Source organism: Anolis carolinensis, chromosome 2, assembly GCF_035594765.1.
Source record: "Anolis carolinensis isolate JA03-04 chromosome 2, rAnoCar3.1.pri, whole genome shotgun sequence".
NCBI classification, from domain to species: Eukaryota; Metazoa; Chordata; class Lepidosauria; order Squamata; family Dactyloidae; genus Anolis; species Anolis carolinensis.
The window spans coordinates 178,900,368-178,928,356 of record NC_085842.1 but is presented as its reverse complement, the minus strand read 5'-3'; the positions used below and the strand labels follow the sequence as shown (position 1 = coordinate 178,928,356).

The following is a 27,989-nucleotide window of genomic DNA, read 5'->3' as shown; positions in this document are numbered from 1 at the left end:
GATGCAGAAGAAGAACCCTAAAACTTGGATGAGTCAGTACAATGAAGCTGAAGCTGAGGCCAGTGGTACAGGAAGACATTAGTGATGATAATATGTCAGATTATGGAAAGTCTTTAACAACTTCCCCTCTCCAGAAGAAGCAGTATCTACAGTCAGCTGACATGACTACTGCTGGACAGTGCCAGGAGAGCCACTTCATAGGGGGAAAGCAGTGGTTTTTTTTTTTTTTGGATGCTTTATAATGGTGAAGAGAATAGAACTGAGGTAAAGGATACTTTTCACACACAACTTTTCTGCATTTAATGCCCATCCATTCAATGGCACAAAAATGTATATTTGTTAAAACATAATAAAAATAAGTGGTACAATCCATGGAAAGTTATGCATTTTGGTAGCTTATTAATTTTCATTAAATTCATGTGCTTTCCAGTTGAAAGAACTTAGACTTTAAAAGCAGAAAACTTTGTCCAGATTGTGTTTCATCTTTTTTTTTAATACTGATAGTTTTTCATTCTTTTCTTCCTTGGTAGACTGAACAAAGGCTGGTCTATATCACAGTTTCCTTTTAAAGAGAGAGATGCTTGTGTCAATCCGTGCATTATCAGCTGGCTCAGCAGTTCTGTATTCACCTTTGTTTATACACTGGTCTGTGTTAATATCGGTATCTCCATGGAAGAATGGAAAGTAGTTTTTTGAATTAATACTTTGCTGAGCAGTGTGGCTAATAATGGTTTGGAACTGTGTCTAGAGCTTCTTCGGGATTTCGTGTCACATCAACATTCTGCAATAAGGAAAAGGAAACAAGGTCTAAGATCTCTTCTTTCTGATGGCTTAAGACAGACATGGTTAGTGAGTCCCATGTGAACCAATACAAATCAGTGTGGTTAAATGATTAGAAGATTAGAATGAGAATATCTAGGCTGTATTTCTTAACTCTGCCACAGAGCATGGGGCACCTTGGTTCTATCACTTGTCCAAATATGGATCCACTGTGGGAAAATCCCTCCCCACTCTCTTAAATGTGATTTTCCAGTATCTTGTGGTTTGTCAGGCACAGTGAGGTCTGGTCTTTTCTAATTTGCCCCATCTTCCAGTTGGAGAGAAATTTTGACCCAAAGCCTCAGAAATTTTCCAGGGTTTTCCGTTCACCAGATTAGCTAAAGGCTGAGATACACATCATGCCAAGTTGATCAAGGTCTAAGATGATTGGTTCAGGTTAGTGAAGCATTTGACAATAGGGAAATAATTACCTGAAGGTCAAACAGGCAAGGGGGAGGGGGCAGGCCCAGGTCTTCCCGGCAGGGTTGTTTGGTTGGCTCAGGGCTGGCCATTGGCACGGCGCGGAAATGCCGGTTCAAGGGGGCCTGGCTAGCTTTGTGGGAAACATGCTGAGTGTTCGGGGGAGGGGGGGGGGAAATAAGAGCAAAGTATTACAGACAGAGGGAGCTATACAGGTGACCTTGAACATGGTAATCTTTTCTACTGGAAGGTCCACTTGGAGGTGAGCAGGCAGGGTTATAAAGCTGATAGTTTTTGCTGCGAAGCAAAGCTCATTACACTGAATGGTATCACAGAACATTTTGTAGCATATTATTGATGCCCAGAACTCCTCATGATAGCTACTACAGACCCTTTCAAGTAGGATCTATAGGAAAGGATCCTATTTAACAGGGTAGGAATCCTACTTACTTGAGGACGTTCCCGGTGTGTATTCACAGCTTCAATGTTGAGGAAAATGGATTCGACTTCACAACCTGTCCCCCAACAGACAAATGCACTACTGTATTAACAAATGTTAGAAGGAAATATCAAGCATACCACTGTTCACTTTCCCAGTTCATACATGTCTTGAAACTCGTTTGAAAGAAACTAGTATTTGCTCTAGTCGGGAACTTAGTATCTGACTTCAAGCTATCTATTTTGGCTCTTTCAACAAGCTTTAAAATCACTTTGAATTAATGTATTGTATTGTATTTCTTTACTAAATTTATATACTGCCTTTCTCACTCCTGGAGGGACTCAAAGCAGTTTCCAACATAAGCAATGCATTGTAGGGAGAGAGAAGAATCTTAAATTCCACCATAACAGTAGCTGCTGGTGAAATGCTTGTTGCTTGTTAATTTAGTGACTGCAGAAATAGAAAAACGTATGCTTTGACAAATGCAACAAAAACAATACAGAAAAGGGATCCTTCAGAATTTATAACAGCTTTGTAGCCCTTTATTCCTGCTTTTCCTACAGCTTGCTATTTGCCCATATACATTGGAGAGTCAGTGAGCAAATGACTGCTTAATATGCCACAGTCAAAATGCTGAACTTGGAGGAAGAACAAATTCACAGCACCTTGGGGGGGCATGTTTGAATTGGCACATTTTGCCTTCAAAAGTAGATACACTTGGGAGCAACACTCAATCCTAGCTTCCTGAGAAATGTCCATGCCCCAGGGTTCAATTGCCTCCCAGCTTTTCTCAAAGCAAACAACTTTTATTTATAAAATTCACAAGGAAGCCTTTCCCTTATGGAAATGGGCATTTTGTGCTTCTTGGATGAGACACTCACCATAGGCCACAGGCGTCAACTTGAGAACTGTGTGGAGCGGGCACTTTAGGTAAGGCAATTCCTCTGGATAGGGAGAGAACAGCAAAATGGGTCAAAGAAGGACTGAACAAGGGATCCAGGGCCCTACATGAAGTTTGTGGAATGGGAGTGGACTGAGTACAGTCAGCACCTGAGTGGCATATGTGCTTGATATGCCACAGCCAAAATGCTGAACTTGAGGGATGGTTCAGTCCAACAGCATCCAGTCAGCTTTGCAACCCTTGAAACAATTTGGAGAGCCACACTGCTGTCCATACACAGGGTGTCAGATGGGAAGGATAAGGTGAAATGGGGGAGAGATGCAAGGGCAGAAGAGTGGATTGTGGTACCTGCACTTTTGTCCAGGAAATAGGCCAGGAGGCAGCGCATGATAGCTTGGTGGCAGATCACCAGGACATTCTCTTGCCTTTCCAGTTCCATTATGACAGGCTCCAGTCGCTGCACCAAATCTTCATATGACTAATTAGGTGAGAAGATTAAATAAATCCAGAGGCTTCTGCCACAACTTACTTTTTGTATCTCGGCTCTCTCACAAGCTGCATTTTCTCCCCTCCCAAACAATTTACTGGTTAAGTATCCTCTTGGGAAACATCTTTTGATGTGTGAGATCCCACAATCCAGTTTTGTGCACATGTAATGCTAACTGAGGAGCCCCGGTGGCGAAGTGTATTAAAGCACTGAGCTGCTGAACTTGCAGACCGAAAGGTCCCAGGTTCAAATCCCTGGAGCGGAGTGAGTGCCGGGAGTGAGCGCCAGCTTCTGCCAACCTACGGTAGCAGTTCGAAAACATGCTAATGTGAGTAGATCAATAGGTACCGTTCCGGCGGGAAGGTAATGGCGCTCCATGCAGTCATGCGGGCCACATGACCTTGGAGATGTCTACGGACAACACCGGCTCTTCGTCTTAGAAATGGAGATGAGCACCAACCCCCAGAGTCAGACATGACTGGAAACCTTTACCTTTAATGCTAACTCGATGCCACCCCCTCGATGGATTGTCACCTTGCCGTGGTGAGGGGGCTTGCGTGTTCCGATGAACCTGTGGGCACAACCACTGGAGTGATGCACTCCCAGGAGTGGCCGCAGGGGAGGTTCCAGACCACATGATGGCAACAGTCTTGGACAGCAACGGCTCCCAAAGTGACCCATTCAAGGTGGAATCAGGCGTCAAGCAGGGATGTGTTATTGCCCCCACCTTATTTTCCATCTTCATCGCTATGATACTTCACCTTGTTGATGGGAAGCTTCCCACCGGAGTGGAAATCATCTATCGGACAGATGGCAAGCTATTTAACCTCAGCAGACAGAGCTAAAACCAAGGTCACCACAAAATCTGTTATAGAACTCCAATATGCTGATGACAACGTAGTCTGTGCGCATTCAGAAGAAGACCTACAAGCCACTCTAAACACCTTTGCAGAAGCATACGAGAAGCTCGGCCTCTCACTGAACATCGAGAAAACCAAAGTGCTCTTCCAACAGGCACCAGCTAATCCCTCTGCAAAGCCAGGAATACAGCTTAACGGTGTAACATTAGAAAACGTTGACCATTTCCGCTACCTTGGCAGCCACCTCTCCACAAAAGTCAACATCGACACTGAAATACAACACCGCCTGAGCTCTGCGAGTGCAGCATTTTTCCGTATGAAGCAGAGAGTGTTTGATGGACATCCGTAGAGAGACCAAGGTGCTTGTTTATAAAGCCATTGTCCTCCCAACCCTGCTCTACGCCTGCGAAACGTGGACTGTGTACAGACGTCACACCAAACTCCTGGAGCGTTTCCATCAGCGTTGCCTCAGGAAAATCCTGCAAATCTCTTGGCGGACAGGCGGACAAATGTCAGCGTGCTTGAGGAAGCAAAGACCACCAGCATTGAAGCGATGCTCCTACGCCATCAACTCCGCTGGACTGGCCACGTTGTCCGAATGCCCGATCACCGTCTCCCAAAGCAGCTCCTCTACTCCGAACTCAAGAATGGGAAACGGAATGTTGGTGGGCAGGAAAAGAGATTTAAAGATGGGCTCAAAGCCAACCTTAAAAACTGTGGCATAGACACTGAGAACTGGGAAGCCCTGGCCCTTGAGCGCTCCAATTGGAGGTCAGCTGTAACCAGCAGTGCTGCGGAGTTCGAAGAGGCACGAACGGAGGGCTTAAGGGAGAAACGTGCCAAGAGGAAGGAGCGTCAAGCTAACCCCAACCGGGACCGCCTTCCACCTGGAAACCGATGTCCTCACTGCGGGAGAATATGCGGGTCAAGAATCGGTCTCTTCAGTCACCTAAGAACACACGCCCAAGATACCAAGGTTGGAAGACTATCGTCCTCGAACGATGAGGGATCGCCTAAGGAATGCTAACTGAATAGGTCCAGTTCCTAAATTCAACTATATTGAACAATAATTGAATAATTTTACCTCTCCCTTAGGATAGCGATAACGGTATTTGTCCTGATCTCGCAAGGCAAACTCTTCAGGGTAATGAGCTTGGATTTCTTCATATGTCATCTCTTCACAGACACCCTGAAATAGAGGGAAGTGAGACATTGGATTCTGGCATGAAAAAGAAAAGGTTGAGTCTATTATGCTAGATGAAGAAATGTGTGTGGATTTTGTTTCCAGCTTCCAAGGGGTAAAATTTGGGCTCAAAGAAAGATGTTAGACACTTATGGCCAATGTGGGGGAAAGGAGGACTTGAGCTGATGGGTTAAGATTAGAGACAGGTGGGACCTTGGGCTCTGTCTCCCCTTTCGGAAATCAGGAGTGATACTGATGGCATGTTGGTTCTCACCGCATCTATCTCATTGAGTGCTTTCCACTGCTCGTAGGGTACACCCAGCGCTTCTGCTGTCTGGATTGTGCGTTTCATGTGGCTTGTCCATACCTTGAGGTCATTAATATACTGGGAACGGATGAATCCAGACAAGGCACGAGCATACTGGCAGGCAGAGAGACAGAAAAAAAAAAGATACAGGCTTGCAATGAGTTTTGAAATTTGCAAATGCAACCCAGGATAGTTGTCTGAATTGGCCCAAAGGCAAAAAGAAAATGCTTATCCCCTTGAAAGAGTAAATTTGGTTCTTCTTACTGTGATGACTATAAATAATCAATGGTTTATAGTTCAAGAGAGATGAAGTGGTAGAAACTCCCCCTAAAGCACGAACTAGGGAATGTATAGGGACAACCTTTTCAAAGTAATCCTAGGCACAGTCTCCCAACTTGTCTAGAAAATAGGTGATCCATCATCAAAAGCAACTTTCCTGGAGGTATAATACTCAAAAACAACTAGGATCCTGTGGATATGTCTGACAATTGTTGTAGCATTTTCAAAAGTGCTTTTTTGAAAAATCATTAGAATTGGCTTATGGGAATAGCAATGCTGCTACTTGGCGCTTGCTTGGTGCTAAGAGAAAATCTGTGAAGACTCCCAAGACCTTTTCTTTCCTCTTAATTTTTTTGTGAAGTACAGCTAACTATGAAGACCCTATTCCCAACACTTCCTGATTAGAATATGCTGAATGTATGGAAAGAATTTGAAGTGGGGAACAATGTAGGAGAAGTGACAGGCTGGTAAGGAGTCTTGTTAATCTCCTGCTGCCAGTTGTTGGGTGGGGCAGTACTAGTGGAACTGGGGGTGTAAAATGAGGAGTAAACCAGCAGCTGTGACTGACTCCTGGGTCATAGAAGTTTATTCAAAAGAGGAGGCACTGCCTTCCTGCCTTCCTCGAGAATGGGAACTCTCCTAAGTCCAAATTTCCTCTCCTATTTGATCAGAAGGTGACCACCAGCTGTCCTGCTCAGAAACCTATGTTAGATTTCTCTCCCTCTGTTATACCTGTTTGCCACGCTCAGAAAGCCCTGAGTCGCCTCCAATGCGCCCATGCAGGTTGAGCTCACTCTCCCCGTGCCGGCTGAGGTAGATGGAGCGAGGCGTCACATGAATGTTCATCAGGTAATAGACGGTGCGGCTCTGGATGTGGTCTTGGACCCTGTTCACCAAGTACCGACTGCCAACGTTAAAAATCTTGATGTAGGACAGGGAGCTGTAGGGAGGGGGGTGAGTGGAGAACAGGGTTTACAGGCTGGAAGGGTCCCTGTGTCAGTCCATTCTCAGCATATGAAAACCTAAAAGTGCTTTGACCCACGTTCACCCACGTTCATAATTTGTCTCAGTTTGTGTAAGCATAAGCAATCATTGAGATGACGTGAAGCATTTCAAACCTTGAACAAGGGCTTATACAAATGCTGTGTGTTTGCATGCACAAAGGTGTATTGGAGCTTTAGCAATGTGGGTTGCTGGATTTCAGATAGAGAAACTTTGGGGAAACATACATAAAATTCTCCACCATTAGAAGTTTTAATATATTCTTCACTCCCCATTTCAACTTCCACATCTTTGCTTATCTGCATTTGGAACTTATTTGGTGAACATGATAAAAAAAACTGCTTGAAAGATTTGTTTGTGTGAAAAGAAGATGGCATGGGGAAAGCATTCCCTTCTATTGCTCTGAAAGCTCTTTTTTGTTAATTTGTTGATGTTGAGGTTCATGAAATAGGTAGAAGGAAGTCCCTTTGGTATTTACGTTTGGCACTGCTGCTTTACAGAGCAGGTGTGTGACAATCGTTTACTAAGCTCAGAAATCATTTCAGCTTTTTACTAACAAAATTTTCGCCATGTTTTTCTGACGTCTTTTTAGCTAGACCTAGAAACGAGGGCCAAGATCCTGGATTGTCAGACATAACAGTAACAGAGCTTTATCATCATAGCTACATCTGACAGTGCCTCTCACCCAAAAGAGCTTATTTTTGCAGCCAAACAGCACTTCAACCAAATGGTTTCTGAGAAGCTGCACATTGAGTCACATTGCAGTGCTCTCCAGTGATGGGGTGCATTAGGAACAGGCAACTGAAAAGCCCCCTTGGGGTCCAGCCTTAAGTGCTTGTCATACTTTAATGTTCCTTGTGGCTGGGAGAGCACTGAAGTTGTAATTTCCCAGCAGTGACCCAGAAACCCTTTGGTTGGGGTGCCGCCTGGCTGAAAATGTAGAAAGTGTATGTGTTTTACATTCTTCCATTAATTACTGCAAAGATCAATCCCCAGAGTTTTGGTTTCAGAACTAGCAAACAAGGTTCCAGCTTTTTTAAAACAGGAAATAAATATTACATTTGCCATACAATGATTACATAGGAACAGAGTGAACTGCTTCGTTACCTATCCAGTTCGTCATCAAGTGGCTCATAGGTTTTCTGGTAACATTCGATCCTCTTGAGAAAGTCCCCCACAACTTCATCACGGTTGCAGTCCTTATAATCAGGGCTAGTTAGTTTCACTTGCTGTGAGAGTGTATAGGCAAGAGAACAAGGTGAGAAAAGAAGGCTGCTGGCAACAGCCAGGCTCCCTGACTTATCTATTACAGTGCTTCTCAACTTGGGGTCCCCAGATGTTTTTGGTGTACAACTCCCAGAAATCCCAGCCAGTTTACCAGCTGTTAGGATTTCTGGGAGTTGAAGGCCAAAAACATCTGGGGACCCCAGGTTGAGAACCACTGATCTATTAGGATTAGCTAAAAGAAGGATAGTGGATGTGATCTTTAGTCACTAACGTATCGGGCCTTAGAAGCTATGCTTAGTTTGACACAGGGCTCTCTCCAGTGCTAAGCCCAATGCTGATGCCAATGCCTCTTACTGAAACTTGTAAGGTGATTGAACATCACTAAGCGCCACCTGAGCATATCCCTGGCTACTAATCTGTTTTCTCCTGCCATAATTTAGCATTGGAGGAAGGGCTTTTAAAAAATAATAAAGAGTACAGCTTCCAGGCAGGATGGATGTCTCATGATGTTTTGGTGCTTGATTTGTAAAATCATAATGTAATTTTATGTTTAATAGGCTTTTTTCTTAATCCCTCCTTATTATCCAAGATTTTCACTTATCCAAGGTTCTGCCGGCCTGTTTATCTTGGATAAGTGGGACTCTACTGTACTATTAAGGAGATCCATCTGTGGCAAAGAGAGGAAAAACCTTACTGTGATATTCTCCTGGATGATGTCTGGGTCATCACAGATAGATTCAATGAAGAAGACCTGTTAACAAGACAGTGATATATCATCCAAAGTGAAGGTGATAGAATGTCAACCATGATTAAAAAAAAAATACTGTGCTTTGCAGCAATATGTTCAGTTCAGCAGCTGTAAAAACAATATAGCATTAATGAGACAGAGGGCACTACGTTGTCTTTCCCTATCCCACTTCCTTTCCCCATCCTACTCTTTCAACAAACATTCCAACTTTTTTGATAACTGCAATGTAATAATGGCAATGGCATGCAAAACCAGATATTTTTCCAGTTTGTTTAATATAGTTTATGTTTCCTTCACACAGAGCTTCTGGCAAAGAAAAGCCACTGCTCTGTCTAGTAGCTGTTTATTTTATCACATACTTTGTAGCCATTTTCCTTGGCAAACTGGAGAATGAGGGCACGTCGTTCGCGTGTGGTGTTAGTGGCATCAAAAACCTAAGATAAGGATAGAGAGGGAGGCAGCTGAATCCTTATGCATTCTGAGACAAAGCAATAAAATATGCAAAATTTCTATAAAAACTTTGTCCTCATACCGCAACTTGTCCCTCTTCCAAACTCAGGTAAGTTTTGACATCCCGAAGAGCTGAAAGTGCACACTGTCTGTTGGAGAGTAAGAGGAGAGGTTACACATCCATCAGCAGCCTCATTAAATAATGCCTGTGGAGAAGCATCAAAGAAATTACTATTATAATAATTATATAGTAATATAGAGGACTCTTAGTATCTTGGATGATGGGGTTGGTAGTCCCTCATACGTGGAGAATGCCTGCTTGGGAAACCAATGATGCAAGGGTCACAGTAGCAGGCCCAGTGTGTCTCTGGTTTTGAAATATGACAAGTTACCTTTGATATGAAAACAGGGCAGGATCCCTCTGCAAGTACTGTATATATTTGTGTGAAGTCAACTTCGTATATAGGTCAAGGGCAGGGTTGGGGGATAAAACTATGGATTTTGATATGACCTATGGATAAGTTGAGGATCATTACACAGAGAAAGGAAAGTGCATAGTATCAGAGAGAGTAGATGGGTTAGTGCCTCTCTCTTAGGTTTTAACAGGACAAACTAAGATCTAATCTTTCATCATTCTATTCAGAGAAGAGAATGGCTCCTTTTTCGATAAGAGTTAAGGTACAGTAGTTTCAAGTAGTTACAGTCACCCATGGTTATGTCAATCCAGGTTTTTGGGGTCGGTTATTGATCAAAATTTCTAAACTTATACAAGAGAATATAAAATATTTTAAAAGACGAGGCAAATAAACATATCCTGCTTCTGTTAGCTCCTTGTTATCTGGGGCATTTGATGCACCATCATTCACTCCCTTTTATCATTTCACCAGGCATTGCTCACACACTGTTGGGCTTATCCTGGTTGCTTAAAGGCTAGAAACGTGTCTTCAGAATAAAGTATAACAGTCTCTGAATGCTAGATCCTGATTTCTGCATCTGGAGTCATCGTTCTGGTAAATTATGGGGATAGGCAGGAAGTTCAGTTTGGATCAATGCTAAACAGGATTTAACAGCTGGAGCTTAGTGAATGCAGCCTTGGATGTTGTGTTTGTCCAAATCGCCTTGCCTGCACATGAAGCAAACATTCTAAGTAAATAACATGGTACTGGGCAGCTGAAGGCTCTAACAAGCCACCACAGGGTCCTGGCACCACACAAAAAAACTGTAGACATTTTGGGGAAAGCATCAAACAGTTCTGGTCAGAACTTTCCTTGATCTGGGAATAATGTGGACAACATGCGGAAGGAAATTGCTGAAGTCATTAAAGATGAATGATGGGGAAACTTCATCTCTCTCCTTAACCGGGCTGACAGGTTGATGGATGTTTTACCACTTGTGAAGGGCTGCAAGTCCCCTCATCTTGGACTAAAATATTATAATCAGTATCTGAGGGAACGAGATCTCAACAGCAGCATTGTTTCCTGTTGCATTTGTGTAAAGCATGTTTTCATGTCTTCCACTGGCCATTCTTTTTTATTTGCAACTATTTACAGAGTTAAGTTACTAGACTGCCCCTCCGTGTTGTTCCTTAGTTTGACTTCTTGGGGCTTTTGCCTGGTCTCTTGCCTAGCCAGATTTTAGTCTGCCACCAAAAAGAAAGCGGGAAGGGACCATTCTGGGTTCCCTGGGCAGGAAGTTCCAAAATCGAGGGGAAGGCCCTCTCTTACATTCCCACCAGCTGCTTGTGATGGTGGTGGGACTGAGAGAAGAGCCTTTCCTGAGGATCTCAGAGCCTGGAGGTATGATCTGCTCAATAACCACTCTGAATTGTGCCTAGAAACAAACTGGCAGCTACTGCAACAAAGGAGTTTTGTGCTGTTCCCTTGGCTTCACATTCTCTGAGGCATTTCCATCAGTATGGACCACATCCTGTAAAGTCTCAGGTATATTACACCACAATGATTAAATATATACAGACACATGCACCCATACCCTAGATGTAGGCATCAAAGCTGACCCTTCAGTAAGTTCTAGGTCCAACTTGCTCCTTATGTCTTTCCCTTTTCTGCCTTTGTGCATTTTCACCTGGAAATTAAGTACCAAGCCATGTTATTCCATCTGGTCTTGTGGTATTTATAGTTCTTGAAAAATCTTGGCTCTTTTGAAATTGCTTCATCTTGGATGCCCCGAGTATGAGCTTCAACAACAGCTTCAGTGTTAGGTGAGTAGGTTCTTGTACATTTATTTTTGCCATTAAAAACAACATTTAAAATGATAATCCAGGAGGATGGCAAATAAGGCGAGGATACATAACCACACTATCAAAGCTTGCCAAAATGATTCTGGCACAGGCTTGCTTCTGGTCTTTGACTTGGAAGCCAGCTAGAAGTCATGATGGTTAAGTTCGAAGGCAACATAAATTCTGCAATCCAAACCTGTTATGTCAGAAGTGCAACTAACTGCTGCATACACAAGGGGGCTGGATGAGTCCTCTGGGACCTATGAGTATTGTCATGCCGTTATAAGAAAGTAATTGAAAAACAATGTAAATTGAAACAAACATTGGCTGAGATATGGAAAGAGGACATGAACATTAACGACTCTGACATCGAATACTGGATCAATTCAATTAAAAAAATCAAGCAGATAAAGATAAGAGAAACCCAAAGGAAAATCCTGACTAAATGGTATAGAACCCCAATCCAATTAGCTTATATAACTAAAACAACCACAAAATTGTGTTGGCACGGATGTGGGAAAACTGTCTCTTATATTCATATGTGGTGGGAATTTGATAAAGTACAAAAATTTTATAACAAGATAAAGAAGGAAAATGAAGATTTAACAGGACATAAATTGATTTTGAAAAATAAAGAATTCTTCATCCAGAAATTAGGTAAGAACAAAATTACTAAGGATTGGTGGGAAATTATAAAATACATGATAGTTGCTGCTCAAGCAACAGTTGCCTTGGGTTGGAAAGAGCAAACAAAGTGGGAAGTTAAAAAATGGTATGAATACCTAGCTGATTTTATGCTTCAGGATTATATCCTTGAAAGGAGAACTAAATATATATCAGGCCAAATCAAAAAGAATTGGGATCTGAAATGGGGAAGATTGATAGATAAAGTCAAAGGACATAGAAAATATAAAGAATTGAATCATTCTCTACTTACGATTGATCAATTAAAATAATATCTGAATAAAAGAAAGTACTGTTCCCAGAGGGAGGGGGAGGGGTGAAAAACTACTTGACATAAATGGGAGATAAAAGTGGAATTAGCAAGTGTAATGCTACCGAGAATATGTGATTGGATGTGTATGTTGATGGATTTTGTTGTTGTTCCACTGGTATTTACAATAAAAACATATTAAAAAAAGAGTATTGTCATGCTGGAGTACATTCACATTGCATAATTATTGCACTTTGATCCTACTTTAACTGTTATAACTCCATTCTATGGAATACTGGGATTTTTGTTTTCTGAGGTACTGAGATTCTGTGGCTTATGGGAATGCACTGAAGGGATTCTATATGCCTCACCAAACTAGAAATCCCATTAACATGGACCAAAGACAGTAAAAGTGTAACATTGACTAGCGGCTGTAAAAGCTTAATCAAATTGCTCTAATTGTTTAGTGTGGATGCACCTTCTCAAGTCACAAGGTCACAATATTATTGTCAATATTATTGTTGCTGGTCATCGACTGTAATAAATAAATATATATATTGTCAATATTATTATCAATCTGCATACCCATTTTATTACTATTAAAATTTATTTATATTCTGTTTTTTTCCATAGGGTTCAGTGTGATGTCTATGGCTACTTCTCTTTTCTATGATAACAAAAACCTTGAGAAATGAGGCCAAATGTATTTATTGGGATGGGCTCCAAGGTGGTTTACAGTAATTTAAAACAAGATAAAGATTAAATTAGAGCCAATGTGCTCCAGCGGCTTGAGTGTTGGATTATGATTGGAGACCAGAGTTCAATTCGCTTTGAACAAGTTATATATTCTCAGCCTCACAAAAACCCATGATGGATTTGCCTTAGGGTTGCTATAAGTTGGAAATGACTTGAAGGCACACAGCAGCAACAGTTAAAATCTCATCTTACAAGAGTTTTAAGAAGATTTAAATAGCTGTGACACAATTAAAAACTCATTTTTAAAGCCCAATTATTAATAAAAGATGCAGCACAAAACTTAACACACACTATTCCTATATAATTTAAATTTCAAAGGCCTGTCTAATTTCAAAAGCAGTCATAGAAAAGGCTCTCTTCTGGGTTTCACCAAATGTGTCTGTGAAAGTAGTGGTCCTTTTTGTATAATCTAGTAAGCCATGTCTCATGCAGTCTGCCCATGAGCCCAAGAATCAGAAATCGGCTCTATCGAGGGTGTGGGGGAGAGAAGAAATCCAGGCTTTAAAATTTTAAATGTATATTCTTTCAGCCACTTTCCCCACCCATTGTGACTAATGGAAAGTAAAGAAGTTTCTGTAAATTTGTGAGGCATTTCTTTCTTTCAAGCCAAATGTATGAGATAGATGACTAATGTAGGCAATGGCATGTGTAGGAAGCTGGGTTACATGTTTTGTAAGTTATAGGAACTCCTATCTTGTAGACTTATCTGCAAAGCTGCAATTGACTGAAGAACAATGGTGAACTGAAAATGTTAACAGTAACCACTGTCACAATCTTTACTTTTATATGAGATACTTGAAGATGAATCAAGAGTGGGGAAAAGACAAGTACATGTAATAATCCAGTATATTCCAGCTATCTGATATGAAAGTGGGCATTTTTTTTTCTTAATGTGTCCACTTCCTATAACTGTTTCTTTCACTCCTGGAAACTGTAAGCAGGCCAACAACCGAAAGCTTGTGGTAGGACCACCACTATAGGAAGCAACAAGCATGTTCCATTTTCTGGTAAAAGTGCAATCTGGAGTGTAGCCAACCAAGCTCATTGCAAGCCTTTGTCATAGACTGTCCCTATGATACCCACTTTCATCACAGTTCAAGTTTGAAAGTGCTGAACGTCATTGTGTGATCAGCTTGATTGTAGAATTCAAATTGCTGTGCATTATCATTATTAGCTGAGATTTTTATAGTTAGTGGTTTGCTTGATTTTACATATTATAGAAACTTCCTGTTGTTCTGAATCACTGGAAAGAGTTGTGAGAACTATGTCTGCAATCTTCTACATCAGAGGTTTCCAAACTGTCTTGTGACATGCTAGTGTGGCAGCTGCAGTCTGTAGGTGTGTCATGTGAACGTAACGAGAAACATCTGAATCTGTGCGAAATAACCAATAAATCATATATTTCAAAATATAAATGAAAGGTTTTTCTGAGATACGTTGTGTCCCCATACATTTAGTTATCGCAGTTTATGTATGTGTGTGCATTTCTTATAAACGGTTGGTTTAACCTCCAGTTTGCTAGTAAAACTGAATTACTGTGTCACAAAATGATGCATGTCTAAAAATGTGTGATCAACATGAAATGGTTGGAAAGCTCTGTTCTACATGTTTGTTGTTGCTGTGTGCCATCAAATAATTTCTGTGTGTATGCGTTCAAGTTGCCTATCAGCATCTGTTGACTTCATCAATTCCTTAGGCAAGGAATACTCAGATGTAGTTTGCATTTCCTTTCTCTGAATATAGCCTACAGCGCCTAGTATTCATTGGCAGTCTCCCATTCAAGTACTAATCATGGATGATCCCACTTAGTTTACTAGATTACACTGATCTGGTGCCTTTAGAGTATTTGGCCCCTCATTTCTGACATATGAAGACAATCTGATGAAAATATCTCCGGAATTTCTTGGCAAGATTTCTTTAGAGAGGGTTTACTGTTGCCTTCCTCTTAAATGAGAGTGTGTGACTTGCCCTAGATCACCCAGTGATTTTTCACAGCCAAATGGATATTTAATTCACACTCCAGTGCTCAAACCACATTACTATACTGGTTCTTCATATTCTCCTAGAAATACGTCTTACTGGGGTTTACCACTAAGTAGACACTCATAGGCAGTCCCAAGTTACAAACATCTGACTTACAAAAGACTCATAATTAAGAACAGGATGAGACAACAAGAAGTGAAAGAAATCAACCCTCGGAAGCAGAGCCGGCCCTGGGTATTTTTCAAGTGTAGGCAAACAGAATTTTGGCACCCCCCCTCCCCCAAACCAATCACTGAAAAATAAAAGAGTTGGATAAGTGAAAATGTTGGATAATAAGGAGGGATTAAGGAAAAGCCTATTAAACATCAAATTACATTAAGATTTTACAAATTAAGCACCAAAACATCATGTTTTTTAACAAATCAACAGAAAAAGCAGTCTCGACTGCGCCCCCGTATGTTTTGCGCCCCAAGCAACTGCTTAATTTGCCTCATTGTTGGACCGGCTCTGCTCGGAAGGGAAACTCACTCCTGAAAGAGTTGTCACAGGAAAACGTGTCTGCATTGAAACATTATCACCAATTTTTGTTTCCATGATAAGCCAATTTTTTTCAAAATCCAATACTCACAAGAACAGAAAGTGAGGTGAACAGGGGCACAGGTAGCAAAACTAACAACTTAGTGTGTTAAACCTTTCCCATACTATTGAAACGTGTGTGTATGTGAGTGCGTCTATAGGGCTGGAATTACGCTTTAAAATGTACCTCTTCCGACTTTCAAACAAAATTTTATTATTATTTTATTACATGCATTTATACCCCGCCCTTCTTCCCGAGGGGACTCAGAGCGGCTTATATATGTAATCTTTGGTTAGATTATTTGTTGACAAGCACATTTCTAAATCACAGTGTTTTCTTTTTTAAAAAATGACGTGTAGAAGCACAAGAACCATTAAGAATAAAAAACCCAAACTTGCATGCAGACATGTATGTATTCTGGCACATATTTTGCTGCATGTAATGATATGTAAAATAATTGAATGTGCAAGAACATTGTGATGCATAATGCTATGTAACATGACTTTTGTTCCTGGGTTATAAATCTCAATTCCTAATTGGTTCTATCATTGAAAAAACATGGGGAAAGTGTATTTGCAGGACATCCTGTAGCACATTTTGCTATAGATTTTCAATTAATATCTCGTAGAGCAGGGGTACTCAAAGTTTTAAAGAGAAGGGCCGATTCACAGTCGCTCAGATTGTTGGGGGGCCGGACTAGGATGAAATAGTCCAAAATTCGATTGTTGTTGTTGTGTGCCTTCAAGTCATTTCAGACTTAGGTCAACCCTACGTCTAAAGTTTAGGACAGAGACCAGGTCAATGACCTTGGAGGGTCTTAGTTTGGTGACTCCTGATCTGGACGATCTCATAAGATCATAGGTAAGCAAAGAGACCTCCAAAGACCATCTAGATGGTCTCATAAGACCATCGGTAAGGAAAGGGACCCTCAAAGGCCATCTAGATGATCTCATCAGGTCATCAGAAGACCACAGATAAGGAAAAGGACCCTGAAAGATCATCTAGATGGTTTCATAAGACCATAGGTAAGGAAAGGGACACTCAAAGGCCATCTAGACAGTCTCATAGGACCATAGGTAAGGAACGGGACCTCCAAAAGCCATCTAGATGGTCTCATAAGGGCGTAGCTAAGCAAAGAGACCTTCAAAGACCATCTGGATGATCTCATAAGACCATAGGGAAGCAAAGAGACCTCCAAAGACTAGATAGACTGAGGTCAACCCTAAGTCTAAAGTTTAGGACAGGGGCCAGGTACATGACCTTGGAGGGCCGCATCCGGCCCACGGGCCTTAGTTTGGGGACCCCTGTCATAGAGTCTCAACCAATTCAACATAGTTTGTGGCAGCCACAAAAACAAAGTTTCTAATTTTAAATTAAGTACCATACAATAAAACAGGAAATAACACTTTCAAACCAGGAACAGATTTTTTTTCCAGATTTTGTTACATAGTGAAATTAATTACATACATCCCAGAACAACCACTTTCAATGCTAAACCTAGAAGCTAGCATGTTTAAATGTTTAAAATATTTACTATATTTCTCACCATCTTCCAGCCATCAAGGACATTGGTCCTGCTGGCTGGAGATTTCCCGGAGCTGTGGCCCAAAAAAGTAACTTCTTTAAGCTCAGCCCATACCTTCCCAAAGATTAAAATTCCAGTCAGAAGAAAAGTTGTGAAATTCAAATATTTGGTGCCCGGGCAGTGTCTAAATGGAGGGCTGGCAATGATTTTGCAGTTACAGTAGAGTCTCAGTTATCCAAGCCTCGCTTATCCAAGTTTCTGGATTATCCAAGCCATTTTTGTAGTCAATGTTTTCGATATATTGTGATATTTTGGTGCTAAATTCCCAAATACAGTAATTACAACATAACATTACTGCGTATTGAACTGCTTTTTCTGTCAAATTTGTTGTAAAACATGATGTTTTGGTGCTTAATTTATAAAATCATAACCTAATTTGATGTTTAATAGGCTTTTCCTTAAGCCCTCCTTATTATCCAAGATATTCGCTTATCCAAGCTTCTGTCGGCCTGTTTAGCTTGGATAAGTGAGACTCTACTGTGTTTACGTTTCCATTTTCCTGGTGAGCAAATCCTGAGAGGTAAGGACTTCTGTTTTTTTAATTGCTTACCCATTTGTGCTATATTCTCATAGGAAGATTCCATTTACCATTACAGATCGTCAATCCATTTAGTTCAGTGTTTTGGACAATGCCTGGCAGTAGTTCGGCAGGGTTTTTGTTAATTAATAATCTTCCCTCGTCCAACCTGGAAGTTCCAGAAATTCAACTATGGAGATGTGAATGTACATCTTGTTAAATAAGTGAGGTTCAAAGTCTTATCAATTGCCGAGGGATCCAAACCTACCTCTGCCCATCCTTGGACTGCTAGGTGTGTCTTCCCTAGTGTGGACCTGGGGTTTCAAATTCTCCACCATACTCATCCTTTCCAGATCAGTTCCTCACCTCCGAATCTGCATAGCCTCCTCGTTGTCAGGACTGAAAAATTCATAATTCTTGTAGCTTTGGACTGCTTCTCGACGATACTGCCCGACATTGAACACTGGAGGAGATGAAGATTGGCTTGGCCTGGGTTCTTCAAGACACTCAAGAGAGCTCCCTCCGTCTATCCCATTCTGCCCACCCTTCTCCCCAGTTACCTTTTGTAGGGGTCCCAATCCAGTTGAGGTAGCGGGTGAGATGTTTGGAGATGTACGTTTTTCCACGAGCCGGCAATCCCACCATGATCACCATGGTTGGCGAATTGGTGAACTGTGGCACCGAAGCTGAAGAAAAGGGGAACAAGGAAGTGAGTGTTTCTAATTTGGGGTTGGAGAAAGCATTTTGGAAGGCAGGCTACCTTGGAGGCAGACAATTCATCTTGCTGAATGACAGAACCTATGAGTACAAGAACAAACATCAGCATGGAGCAACAGCAGGCCTGGAAGGGTATCATGATGAAGATAATAATGCTTTCATTTATTAATATGCTGCATTTTCCCCAATAATGGGACTCAAAGAGGCTTGTATGTATGTGAGTGCATATGCCTTCAAGTCATTTGTTGACTGATGACCCCATGAATTTCATAGAGCTTTCTAACCAAAGAATACTCAGAATTGTTTTATCTGTTCCTTTATCTGACATATAGCCTACAACACCTGATATTTCTTGGTGATCTCCCATCCAAGTACTAACCAGGACTAATCCTGCTTAGTCTCCAAGAGCAGATGGAATGTGATAGGTAAAGATAAAGGTTTCCCCCTGACATTAAGTCTAGTTGTGTCCAATTGGGGATTGGTGCTCATCTTCATTTCTAAGCCGAAGAGCCGACATCAATAGACACCTCCAAGGTCATGTGGCCATCATGACTGCATGGAGCACCATTACCTTCCCGCCCGAGGGGTACCTATCGATCTACTCACATTTGCATGTTTTCGAACTGCTAGGTTGGCAGAAGCTGGGGCTAATAGCAGGAGCTCACCCCGCTCCCAGATTTGAACCTGGCAATCTTTCAGTCACCAAGTTCAGCAGCTCAGCAGTTTAACCCACTGAGCCACCGGGGACTCCCAGTGATACCTTTAGGTTATTTACAAACTGTTAAAACTACCGTGTTTCCCCGAAAATAAGACAGTGTCTTATATTATTTTTTCCTCCCAAAGATGTGCTAGGTCTTATTTTTAGGGGATGTCTTATTTTTTCCATGAAGAAGAATTCACATTTATTGTTGAACAAAAAAATGAACATTTATTATATACTGTACAGTAGTTGTCATCACAAACCAACATAACCAAACCAGACAAACTATGACTCCTGTCAATAATTTCTTGTTACTACTGTATAAATATAAATAATATAACATTAATATATTATTACCATTATTTCCATGTTCAACTGGTATGTGCATTTACCGATCCTACATGCTCTGGTGTTTTGTTTGGCGGGCGCCGGGCATGCTTCCAAACAAAAACTTTGCTAGGTCTTACTTTTGGGGGAGGCCTTATATTTAGCAATTCAGCAAAACCTCTGCTAGGTCTTATTTTTTGGGGATGCCTTATTTTCGGGGAAACAGGGTAATATAGATTGTGCTATAAGCATTTCCTTACCCTCTTAGTAATTTTTTGGACTAACTGATGGAGCTGGTAGGGATACAGTTAGGTTATTTTTTTTTCTTTGCACAAGTAATAGGTGAAGTCTTCTGGATAGTTGCTATCAAAAATATAATTTTCCCAACTACTCTGCTTTTCCTGCCTTCAACCATAGATCAGATCTACAATGAGGACTTATTTTCTGGGAATGATTTGGGGGGGATCAATTCATTATATGTCCAAATTTCTATGTGGGAAAATGTTATTTCCTGGACTGACCAGTGCAGATGGTCTTATGTTGCCTAAACTACATTCTGGTTTTCTGCATTGGAAAATATACCCCCACTCCTCCATCACCGATAGCAGAACAACAGCTCCAACTCACATCCCCTGCGTTGCTGCAGGCGCTTGCTCATCCGAGGAATCCATACTTTCTGTAAGGGAGTCTGTGTGAGCTCCCCAAACTCTCCTGCCGACATCCTGCCTGTTTTCTGTCCTGTTCTGCCAAACTGGCCCGTCTGGCTCTTCCCAAGGGAGGCTCCTGGTTATGGCTTGTCATGTGTTTGTGTATGCAAGTTAAGAGCAGTTCAAAATGGGACAGGGTGGCCGTTGAACTCCCACCTCTGTGTACACTGCAGATCACTTGTAGATAAGCATCTTCTGTCCAAACACACAATGCTATTCCAGAGAGAAAGTACCTTTGCTTGTTTTTGTCTTGGGGGCAAGTCAATGTAGGGAACTGGAAAGTCCCCATGCTTTCCCCTTGCTCTTCTGGTCCACCCAGTTCTGAACCAGAGCCTGGAAAAATCTGGCAGTTGTCCCAAAATGTAATTTTTCCATTGTCTGTTCTGTCCTGATACTGTGAAAGGCGGGGTGCTGTTTTCCAGATGTTGTTGGACTACTACTTTCATCAGCTCTAGCCAGCACAGCCAATGGGAGCTTCAGTGAAACAAGATCTGGGACAGTGGTTCTCAAACTGGGGTCCTTAGATGATTTTGGCCTTCAACTCCCAGAAATCCTAACAGTTGGTAAACTGGCTGGGATTTCTGGGAGTTGTAGGCCAAAAACATCAGGGGACCCCAGGTTGATAATTATTGATCTAGAAGATGAAATCTTATCTGACCCTGATGTTGGAGGTGGGATCCTGCTTTTAAAACTACAGCTGCCAAGTGTCATGTCTACTGGGTGGCCAGCTGGTTGCTGTGATTGTATGCCTTTAAGTCATTTCTGACACATGGCGATGCATAGGGTTTTCTTGACAAGATTTGTTCAGAAGGGGTTCATAGCCATCCTCTGAGGTTGAGTGTTTGACTTGCCCAAGGTCACCCAGTGGGTTTCTATGGCTGAATCCTGATCTCCAGGATCGTAGTTCAACACTCAAATGACTATGCCATGCCAGCTAATACAGCTATGTGTTTTATACTTCAGGACCCAAATGCTACAACTGGAACAGTGTATAATTATGGAACTATTTTCAGATAATATAAAATAATGTATTAATTTCACTAATTTCTAAATTGTCCCTTTGTTCTCTTGGAGCTGAGGATTATTTAAAAATTGTGATTAAATCAGGATAAAGGAAATACTAAGGTCAGAGCTGGCCCTAGGTATTTTCAAGTGTAGGCGAACAGAATTTTGGCGCCCCCCCCGTCCCAAAAAAAACCAATCACTGAAAAATAAAAGCGTTGGATAAGTGAAAATGTTGGATAATAAGGCACGATTAAGGAAAAGCCTATTAAACATCAATTTTCATTAAGATTTTAGAAATTAAGCACCAAAACATCATGTTTTACAAGAAATCAACAGAAAAAGCAGTCTCGACTGCGCCCCCATATGTTTTGCGCCCGAAGCGACCGCTTAATTCGCCTCATTGTTGGATCGGCTCTGACTAAGGTAGTATTCAAAAATGGTTTTCTTGGGAAAATTTGGAGTTCAGAGTCTTCTTAAGGGCAAATGTGAAAACTGGGATCACAAGCAGTGCTTTGTGAAGAAACTGCATACTCTAAGTGAAGTAAAAGTTCACTGAGACATCTATAATTTTTAGGGGGAAATACAGTCTATTTTTCCTTAAAATCACGTGGGCTAAAAAAAAAATCAGATTTCTAAAAATGAAAGTGGAAAACAGTTTTATGGATTTAAACTATTAATTTTTAATTAATACCATTGATTGTTGCTTTCCCCTTGGGAAAATGGGGAGGGATATAAATAAAGTTCATTATTATTATTATTATTATTATTATTATTATTATTATTATTGATGTTTAATTCTATTTTAATGTTTGTATATTTTTGGATTTTAACTTGTATTGAAATGCTTTTAATGTAAGTTGCTTTGAGTCTCCTTTGTGGATAGAAAAAAGTGGGTATAAATAATAATAATAATAATAATAATAATAATAATAATAATAATAATAATGAAGTTGACTGTTTCATGCATGTTAAGTTCCTTGTAGTGTCATTGCAGCCGTACAAATTCAAAGACAATGCTTCTTTCTCCCAACGCTTCTTAAAAAGGAACATGACTACAAAACATGCTTTACTACAAAAAGGATGTAGTTCTTTTTTAAAACAGGAATTTTAAAAAAATAACCAATTTCTTCATCAGCGTTTGAATTGAAAGAAAGAATCAGAGAAATTTAAACTGAAAAATCTATTTATTCCCAAGCATCAAGCACTTAACTCTTAAATATCTTTGTCTTTTCAAATATGTTAATGCTGGCCATCTGTCGGGGGTGCTTTGAATGCGATTTACTGCTTCTTGGCAGGGGGTTGGACTGGATGGCCCATGAGGTCTCTTCCAACTCTACTATTCTATGATTCTATGAATTAGGGTTGTCGCCATTATTATTATTATTATTATTATTATTATTATTATTATTATTATTATTATTATTATTAGCTTGTAGTCTTTAACATTTACAGGGCGAACAGGTAGAGTCTGGCCCAATGAATGCTAGCAACAGCTATGCTTCTCAAATTTGTCCTGTGTTAAACATTTCATTTCAGCTTGTTTTCTGAAGAAATGTTGAAATGTTGAAAAGTACAGCATAGGAGGAAGAGAAATAGATGGGTTTTTATAACCCAGGTTGCGATTCATTATTTTAGATCACTCTCTTCTTGGTTTTGTAAGACAGCAGTTCGGGGCTTGAGGACAGGGTGTTGAGAGGAATGTCCTTAAGTCAATATTGCAACCCACGTCAGAGATACCAACCTGAGCACGCTGTCCAGGCCTGCGTATGCCATGGGTCCATGCCAAGGTGCTCAATCATGGGTTAAAGTTAACTTTTTTTTTTTAAAGTTCGTGGTTAGGTTCTCTGAGGACTCAACTTTCCATTTGGCAGGGCTACAGAAAACAAGAAGACTGAGGACTTCATCACCCCCCCCCCCCCCCCCCCCCCCCCGTGGATCCGGCACAGTCTGGCTTCAGACCGGGGCATGGAACTGAGACGGCCTTGGTCTCCTTGGTGGATGATCTCCGCAGAGAGCTCGACAGGGGGAGTGTGTCCCTGCTGGTTCTCCTGGATCTCTCAGCGGCCTTCGATACCGTAGACCACGGTATCCTTCTGGGTCGCCTCATGGGAATGGGCCTTGGGGGTACTGCATTGCAGTGGCTCCAGTCCTTCCTTGAGGACCGTACCCAGAAGGTGTTGATAGGGGACAGTTGTTCAGCTCCACAACCGTTGTCTTGTGGAGTCCCACAGGGTTCAGTACTGTCCCCTTTGTTGTTTAACATCTACATGAAGCCGCTGGGTGAGATCATCCAGAGTTTTGGAGTTCGGTGTCATCTGTACGCAGATGATGTCAAACTCTATCACTCCTTTTCTCCAGCTTCCAAGGAGGCCGTCCAGATCCTGAACCGGTGCCTGGCTGCTGTGTCGGACTGGATGAGGGCGAACAAATTGAAGTTGAATCCAGACAAGACAGAGGTCCTCCTGGTCAGTCGTAAGGCCGAACACGGTATAGGGTTACAGCCTGTGCTGGATGGGGTCACACTCCCCCTGAAGGCGCAGGTTCGCAGTTTGGGTGTCCTCTTGGACTCATCGCTGAGCCTGGAACCCCAGGTTTTGGCGGTGGCCAGGGGGGCCTTCGCACAACTCAAACTTGTGCGCCAACTGCGCCCATACCTTGGGAAGCCTGACATGGCCACGGTGGTCCACGCTCTGGTTACATCTCGTTTGGACTATTGCAATGCGCTCTACGTGGGGTTGCCTTCAAAGACTGTTCGGAAGCTGGAACTAGTCCAACGTTCCGCAGCCAGGTTATTAACTGGAGCGCCGTACAGGGAGCATACAACTCCTCTGTTGAAGCAGCTCCACTGGCTGCCTGTTAGCTTCCGGGCACAATTTAAAGTGCTGGCTTTGGCCTACAAAACCTTAAACGGCTCTGGTCCAACTTACCTCTCCGAACGTATCTCCCCCTATGAGCCGCCCCACAGATTAAGATCTTCCAGTGAGGCCCTGCTCTCGGTCCCGCCGCCGTCACAGGTGCATTTGGCTGGAACGAGGGACAGGGCTTTTTCGGTGGTGGCTCCGCGGCTGTGGAACTCCTTGCCAAGGGAGATTAGGGAAGCCCCCTCACTCATGTCTTTTAGGAAGCAGCTGAAGACCTGGATGTGGGACCAAGCTTTTGGCCCATCCTAAGATACGGTCGATATAATCTGATGTATTCGCTGGATTAATGTGTAATTGAATACAGACTGGCTCTGACTTTTGGCCCAATGCTACTGGCCCTGTTGTAATGGCCACACAGTGCTTTACTGTTTTAAATGGGGTATAATATTGGTTTTTAAGTGTGTTTTTACGATCGTTTGTTTTACTATATTTTGTATTATATGTGGCATTAATCTTGCCATTATGTAAGACCGCTCTGGGTCCCCCTGGGGGAGAAGAGCGGTATATAAATTAAATAAATAAATAAAAATAAATAAATACATAGGATAGAATCTATCAAATTTGCTCATGTTGAATAGCTTCAGTGCCGTGGAGTAAGGGGCATTCCTATGTGCGGTCTCTTGCCAAGCATTGACTTTTCTCTCCCAACATCTTGCTTCATGAGCCCGGCATGGTAATTCCTTTTTAAAAATTAAACATTAGGAATGCCGTAATTTCAAGATATCACTTTGATTTTCATGTCATTTCTTCATAGTAATATTGACTTTTGAAACTGCATTACTGCTAGCTTTTAAACTTTATTTCCCCCCTTTTAAAAAAAACAGTAAGTTCTAGTGCAGGCGTGGGCAAACTTTTTTGCCTTGGGGCCGAATTGTGGGCCTGGCCAGGAGGGAGGGGGGCTGGGAACACACTGGGATGGGGAGGGCCCAGGAAAGGACACGAAAGGACACGGCTAGAAGGGAGCAGGGCAGTGCCCGGGTCATCCTCAGGTTGTCCTCCCAGCATAAGGACGGGGCTGCTCGTTCCATCCTTATGCTGGGAGGAAGGTGAGACAACTTTGTTTTTTGCTCTAATTGCCTCTAGCATGCAGCTTTGCTCTTGTCTTCTAGAACAACAGTATACAAGATAAAACTGCAAAAGGAGGGCAGCATACAAAAGCACTTAGGCCATTTAAAAAAGGTAAAGGTTTCCCCTGACGTTAAGTCCAGTCATGTCTGACTCTGGGGGTTGGTGCTCATCTCCATTTCTAAGCCAAAGAGCCGGCGTTGTCCGTAGATACCTCCAAGGTCATGTAGCCAGCATGACTGCATGGAGCGCCCTTACCTTCCCGCCGGAGTGGCACCTATTGATCTACTCACATTGGCATGTTTTCGAACTGCTAGGTTGGCAGGAGCTGGAGCTAACAGCGGGCGCTCAAACCGCTCCCGGGATTTGAACCTGGGACCTTTCGGTCTGCAAGTTCAGCAGCTCAGCGCTTTAATGCACTTCACCACTGGGGTTCCCATACTTAGGCCATTAGATAACATTATATTTTGCAACCAATCCAGACCAACCTAAAAAAAGAGTGCTGCTATAAAGTAGTAAACATTAAAAAAAAAAAAACCTTTTCCTTTGGAATCTTTTAAAGTGTGACCCCTACTTTACCTTGCCATAGGAATCAAATTCACAAAATAGTCACAGCAGGAGCAAAGATCAGAAATCAAAGTAGAATCATGAATATGGACTGAGGATTCTATAGGATAGTTTCCTAGTAGGTTGTGCTCTACAATTAATATATAAAGTAGAGTCTCACTTATCCAACCTTTGCTTATCCAAAGTTCTGGATTATCCAACACAGTCTGCCTCCTGTCTGGATCCACAGCTTCTGACAATGTGTTACTGTAAGTTCATATTATGAAATTCTTGTTGAAAAATGTCATCCTGTACTGTTTAAGTCTCTATGGTTAGATAGAGTATGCTTTGATTAGGCTTCACCATTGTTTCCTCCTTCCCGTCCTGTTTAGGTCAACCTCACCCTTTGATGTTTCTAGAAATGTGATCTCTCCTACGTAGTACTTTGACGTAACTTCCCCAATTTGGCTTTTGGAATGTTTATGGCCCTAGAGAAGAACAGACCCATGAGGCTTGGTCGCCATTCCAGCTTCCTGCTTTGTTCCAGAGCGGACGCACTCTGTCTTCTACTAGCCAAGATGTAGCTATCTAGAGCTTTGTTATTTTAATCCGTCTATGTGTATTAGAACAGGATTAGATTAGATAGTTAGCTCCAAACCTTTTCTATCCATCAATGGATTTCTTTTTACCTCAATAAATGCTTTTAAACTTTAAAGCTAACTTTGCATTCCTTTGCCTTTCTGAAGACACAGGGGCCTTCCGAAACTCATACTGCTCGTAAGTCTCACTGCTGCATTTTACTCTGCTATTTTAATGGGAATTTACCTCATAAAGAGGGTGATTAGAGCTTAGCGGCTCATCAATTCCCAACAATTCTATCTTTAGGTAAAGGTTTCCGTGACATTAGGTCCAGTCGTGATCGACCGACTCTGGGGGTTGGTGCTCATCTCCATGTCTAAGCCAAAGAGCCGGCATTGTCCATAGACACCTACAAGGTCATGTGGCTGGCATGACTGCATGGAGCGCCCTTACCTTCCCGCCGGAGCGGTACCTATTGATCTACTCACATTGGCATGTTTTCGAACTGCTAGGTTGGCAGGAGCTGGGGCTAACAGCGGGCGCTCAATCAGCTCCCGGGATTTGAACCTGGGACCTTTTGGTTTGCAAGTTCAGCAGCTCAGCGCTTTAACACACTGAGCCACCAGAGGCCCCAATTCTATCTTTATCTGTAGTCAATTTTTAAGTAGTCAATGTTTTTGTAGTCAATGTTTTCAATACATTGTGATGTTTTGGTGCCAAATTCGTAAATACAGTGATTACTACATAACGTTACTGTGTATTGAACTGCTTTTTCTGTCGATTTGTTGTAAAACATGATGTTTGGGTGCTTAATTTGTAAAATCATTTGATGTTTAATAGGCTTTTCCTTAATCCCTCCTTATTATTCAACATTTTTGCTTATCCAACGTTCTGCCAGCCCGCTTACATTGGATAAGCGAGACTCTACTGTAGTCTATTCAGAAGGAGGAAAATAGCATCTAGTTATATATTTAAAACTTGCTGTTCAACCCGAGCTATGTCTTGTACAGAATGGTACAGTAAATATTCTGCATACCCACAGCCCATTTTCTTGATCCCTTTCATAATTTCCAGCTCCTTTCAACTTGCTTCCTCCAGTTAGTGTTCTAGGCCAGGAAATACAGTATACCGTAGATAGCTCAAGGATACATTACAGGCTTTGACTCAAATTAACAAAAAGAAACAGAGGAAAATAACTGCCCAATTTCTGCCGTAATGATACAGATATGCTGCTTGGATAAAGAAACATTTTTTCAATTTAATAAAGTGACAAGTTCCCCCGCCTGCATTCTGACTCTTTCCCAAAATCTCTAGCTGCGTCAGCCTTGTTGCTGTCCCCTTGGACGTTCCTACCTGGGATTTTGGCTGGTTTTTCCTCCATTGCTGCTTGGCCTTCCCTATTTGCTAGAAGACACACTGTAAGGGGGATCTGCCATGTTGTTACACCCGGCAGAAAGCAAGGAGGATTTCCCTGGGTCAGGTTTCATGCTGGGGGTGTCATTCACAGCAGCCGCAAGCCAGAGGCAAAACTATCCAGGCGCCTTTCCAAAAGGATCCATGTGGTCTCCATAGAAAGGTCAGCACTAATATTATCCCCACAGCAGAGTGGAGAGGAAGGCACTCAAACAGGGACTGGGCTCTTCAGGGTGGTGGGATTTCTGGATAATCCTCTATTAAATGAGTGGAGGAAGTTTTTCCTGTAGGCTGCCTGT

The 27,989-nt window shown here is 41.9% G+C and overlaps 2 protein-coding genes across 7 annotated transcripts in view; one reads left to right on the top strand and one right to left on the bottom strand.

Annotated features, from left to right (window-relative positions):
* Positions 1 to 382, top strand: part of LOC100567306 (non-structural maintenance of chromosomes element 3 homolog) — a 38,808-nt gene extending 38,426 nt beyond the window's left edge. For all 3 annotated transcript variants that reach the window (XM_008122716.3, XM_062971187.1, XM_008122709.3), the window contains exon 11: positions 2 to 382. In XM_008122716.3, the coding sequence (XP_008120923.2) occupies positions 2 to 82 (81 nt within the window). In that variant the 3' untranslated portion in view covers positions 83 to 382. The remainder of the gene's footprint in view (position 1) is intronic.
* pfkfb1 (6-phosphofructo-2-kinase/fructose-2,6-biphosphatase 1) lies at positions 273 to 27,776 on the bottom strand. 4 transcript variants are annotated; one of them, XM_008122689.3, is made up of 15 exons: positions 27,631 to 27,774; positions 18,271 to 18,396; positions 18,077 to 18,173; positions 9,205 to 9,271; positions 9,032 to 9,106; positions 8,619 to 8,675; positions 7,805 to 7,926; positions 6,428 to 6,635; positions 5,384 to 5,530; positions 5,011 to 5,115; positions 2,928 to 3,057; positions 2,560 to 2,622; positions 1,690 to 1,754; positions 1,251 to 1,388; positions 273 to 781 (listed from the first exon to the last, which is right to left on the bottom strand). In XM_008122689.3, exons 1-15 carry the CDS (start codon positions 27,656 to 27,658, stop codon positions 722 to 724), a joined length of 1,488 nt encoding a protein of 495 aa, XP_008120896.1. In that variant the 5' UTR covers positions 27,659 to 27,774; the 3' UTR covers positions 273 to 721. The 4 variants fall into 4 exon arrangements, with proteins under 4 accessions (XP_008120896.1, XP_008120888.1, XP_008120907.1 ...); XM_008122681.3 differs by lacking the exon at positions 27,631 to 27,774 and adding an exon at positions 20,082 to 20,253; XM_008122700.3 differs by lacking the exon at positions 1,251 to 1,388 and having other exon boundaries at positions 27,631 to 27,776.
* Between the last annotated feature and the right edge of the window lie 213 nt (positions 27,777 to 27,989).